A 1,369-nucleotide genomic window follows, 5' to 3' on the forward strand; every position below is an offset into this window, starting at 1 on the left:
ACCGCTCGATAAATTGTTTCGAAACTTGATGGGCAGATTGTTCTCCGTGAAAGGAAGCGATTCCGCTATTTTTCATATTTTTCTTGGCACTTTTTGGTGTCCGGCCAAAAATTTAGGGTCTATTTTTGTATATGGCCATTTTCTCCAAAACGGCTCGTGAGACTTGGCTGAAATTTGGCCAGAAGCTTCCCTCAACGTATCTGCACGTTTTCCGGGCACTTTGGTAGCCATCAATAATTTCCATTTTTATTAGTGGGCTTTGCTTGTCCACGACTGTAGTAGTTTTTATTGCATCCCAAAATTAGAACGCGAAAGGTCTCTCACCGCGGATTGGACCTTCGACATCGGCGTAAGGGGGGTACAACTCACGTCCTTCATGATTTTAGCGACTTGAAGAGCTGGGTTCTCATCGGCATGCTCAGGTGTATGGCTTGACCAACACTCGCCGAGGAGAATGCGGAACTTGTGCACTGTTCCGAGCAATCCTCGGACAGATGTAATCTTGCATCGCTCTCGTGGGCGGAGAAATGATAGTTATTCCAAAATAGCTCTAGAAAGTAATTGCATATACTGATAGCAAACGATAACAGTTGTGCTTCCAAAAAAAAAACAAGATCTCAAAACGTAGAAAGAGGGTAAAATTCCTTATGCAACTGGAGGCTGTTCCGAAGTTTTCAGCGCCTGGGCGACTAGTTGTGGACGAAGCCACTTCTCCTCAGGCGTGAAATACCAGCTGGCAACTCCAAACACAGTAACGGCGCCAAAGATAACGCAGGCCTGATTATGCCGAAGGTAGTTAGATTTCACGTTTAGCCAGTCAGACAAAAGGACTTACGAAGTTAAAGTTTTGCGCGTTGACGGGGAAGAAAAACGGTGACAGCATCACCTATGAAAATGAGATGTGAGAAATTCATCATGACGCGAGGTTTGGAAACGTACTGCGACGATTAATCCACTGAACAATACTGTCACAAAATAGAAAAGTCTTCGGAATCGTCCCAGAAAAAAGTATGACGACTTGAAGTCGTCCGGTGTCATTGTAAGTCTCAGAAGCGCGATTAGGCCGTAGGCGGCAATTGTTGGCACTCCACCGGCAGAAACGAGCGAATAGAAAGCCACTTGACTTGGCAGAATAGTGCACAAAAGGCAGGCAGCGAATATGTAGATGACAGTGACGGCATTTTTGGGTTGCCCTTCGGAGTCAACTTGACTGATCCACTTGGACCCTGGCATAACGCCATCGCGTGCGACTGCAAATACTAAGCGAGAGGCAGCGACGATAGCAATACTAGTATTCTGAAGACGACTTAAGCGTTTCTCAAGTGCAAAATTGACAGCGGGACTGCTCACCAGGATCAGACCAAAGACG

The 1,369-nt window shown here is 46.1% G+C and overlaps 1 protein-coding gene across 1 annotated transcript in view; it reads right to left on the reverse strand.

Annotated features, from left to right (window-relative positions):
- Nucleotides 1–545: 545 nt before the first annotated feature.
- LACBIDRAFT_185557 (APC amino acid permease) overlaps nucleotides 546–1,369 on the reverse strand; it is a gene marked incomplete at its 5' end in the record, with an annotated part of 2,735 nt that continues 1,911 nt past the window's right edge. Inside the window, 3 exons of the mRNA XM_001884358.1 lie at nucleotides 546–777; nucleotides 836–886; nucleotides 940–1,342. Coding sequence (XP_001884393.1) covers nucleotides 646–777; nucleotides 836–886; nucleotides 940–1,342 — 586 coding nt within the window. The 3' untranslated portion in view covers nucleotides 546–645. The remainder of the gene's footprint in view (nucleotides 778–835; nucleotides 887–939; nucleotides 1,343–1,369) is intronic.

The sequence above is a fragment of the Laccaria bicolor genome, genomic scaffold (assembly GCF_000143565.1).
Source record: "Laccaria bicolor S238N-H82 LACBIscaffold_25 genomic scaffold, whole genome shotgun sequence".
Lineage (NCBI taxonomy): Eukaryota > Fungi > Basidiomycota > Agaricomycetes > Agaricales > Hydnangiaceae > Laccaria > Laccaria bicolor.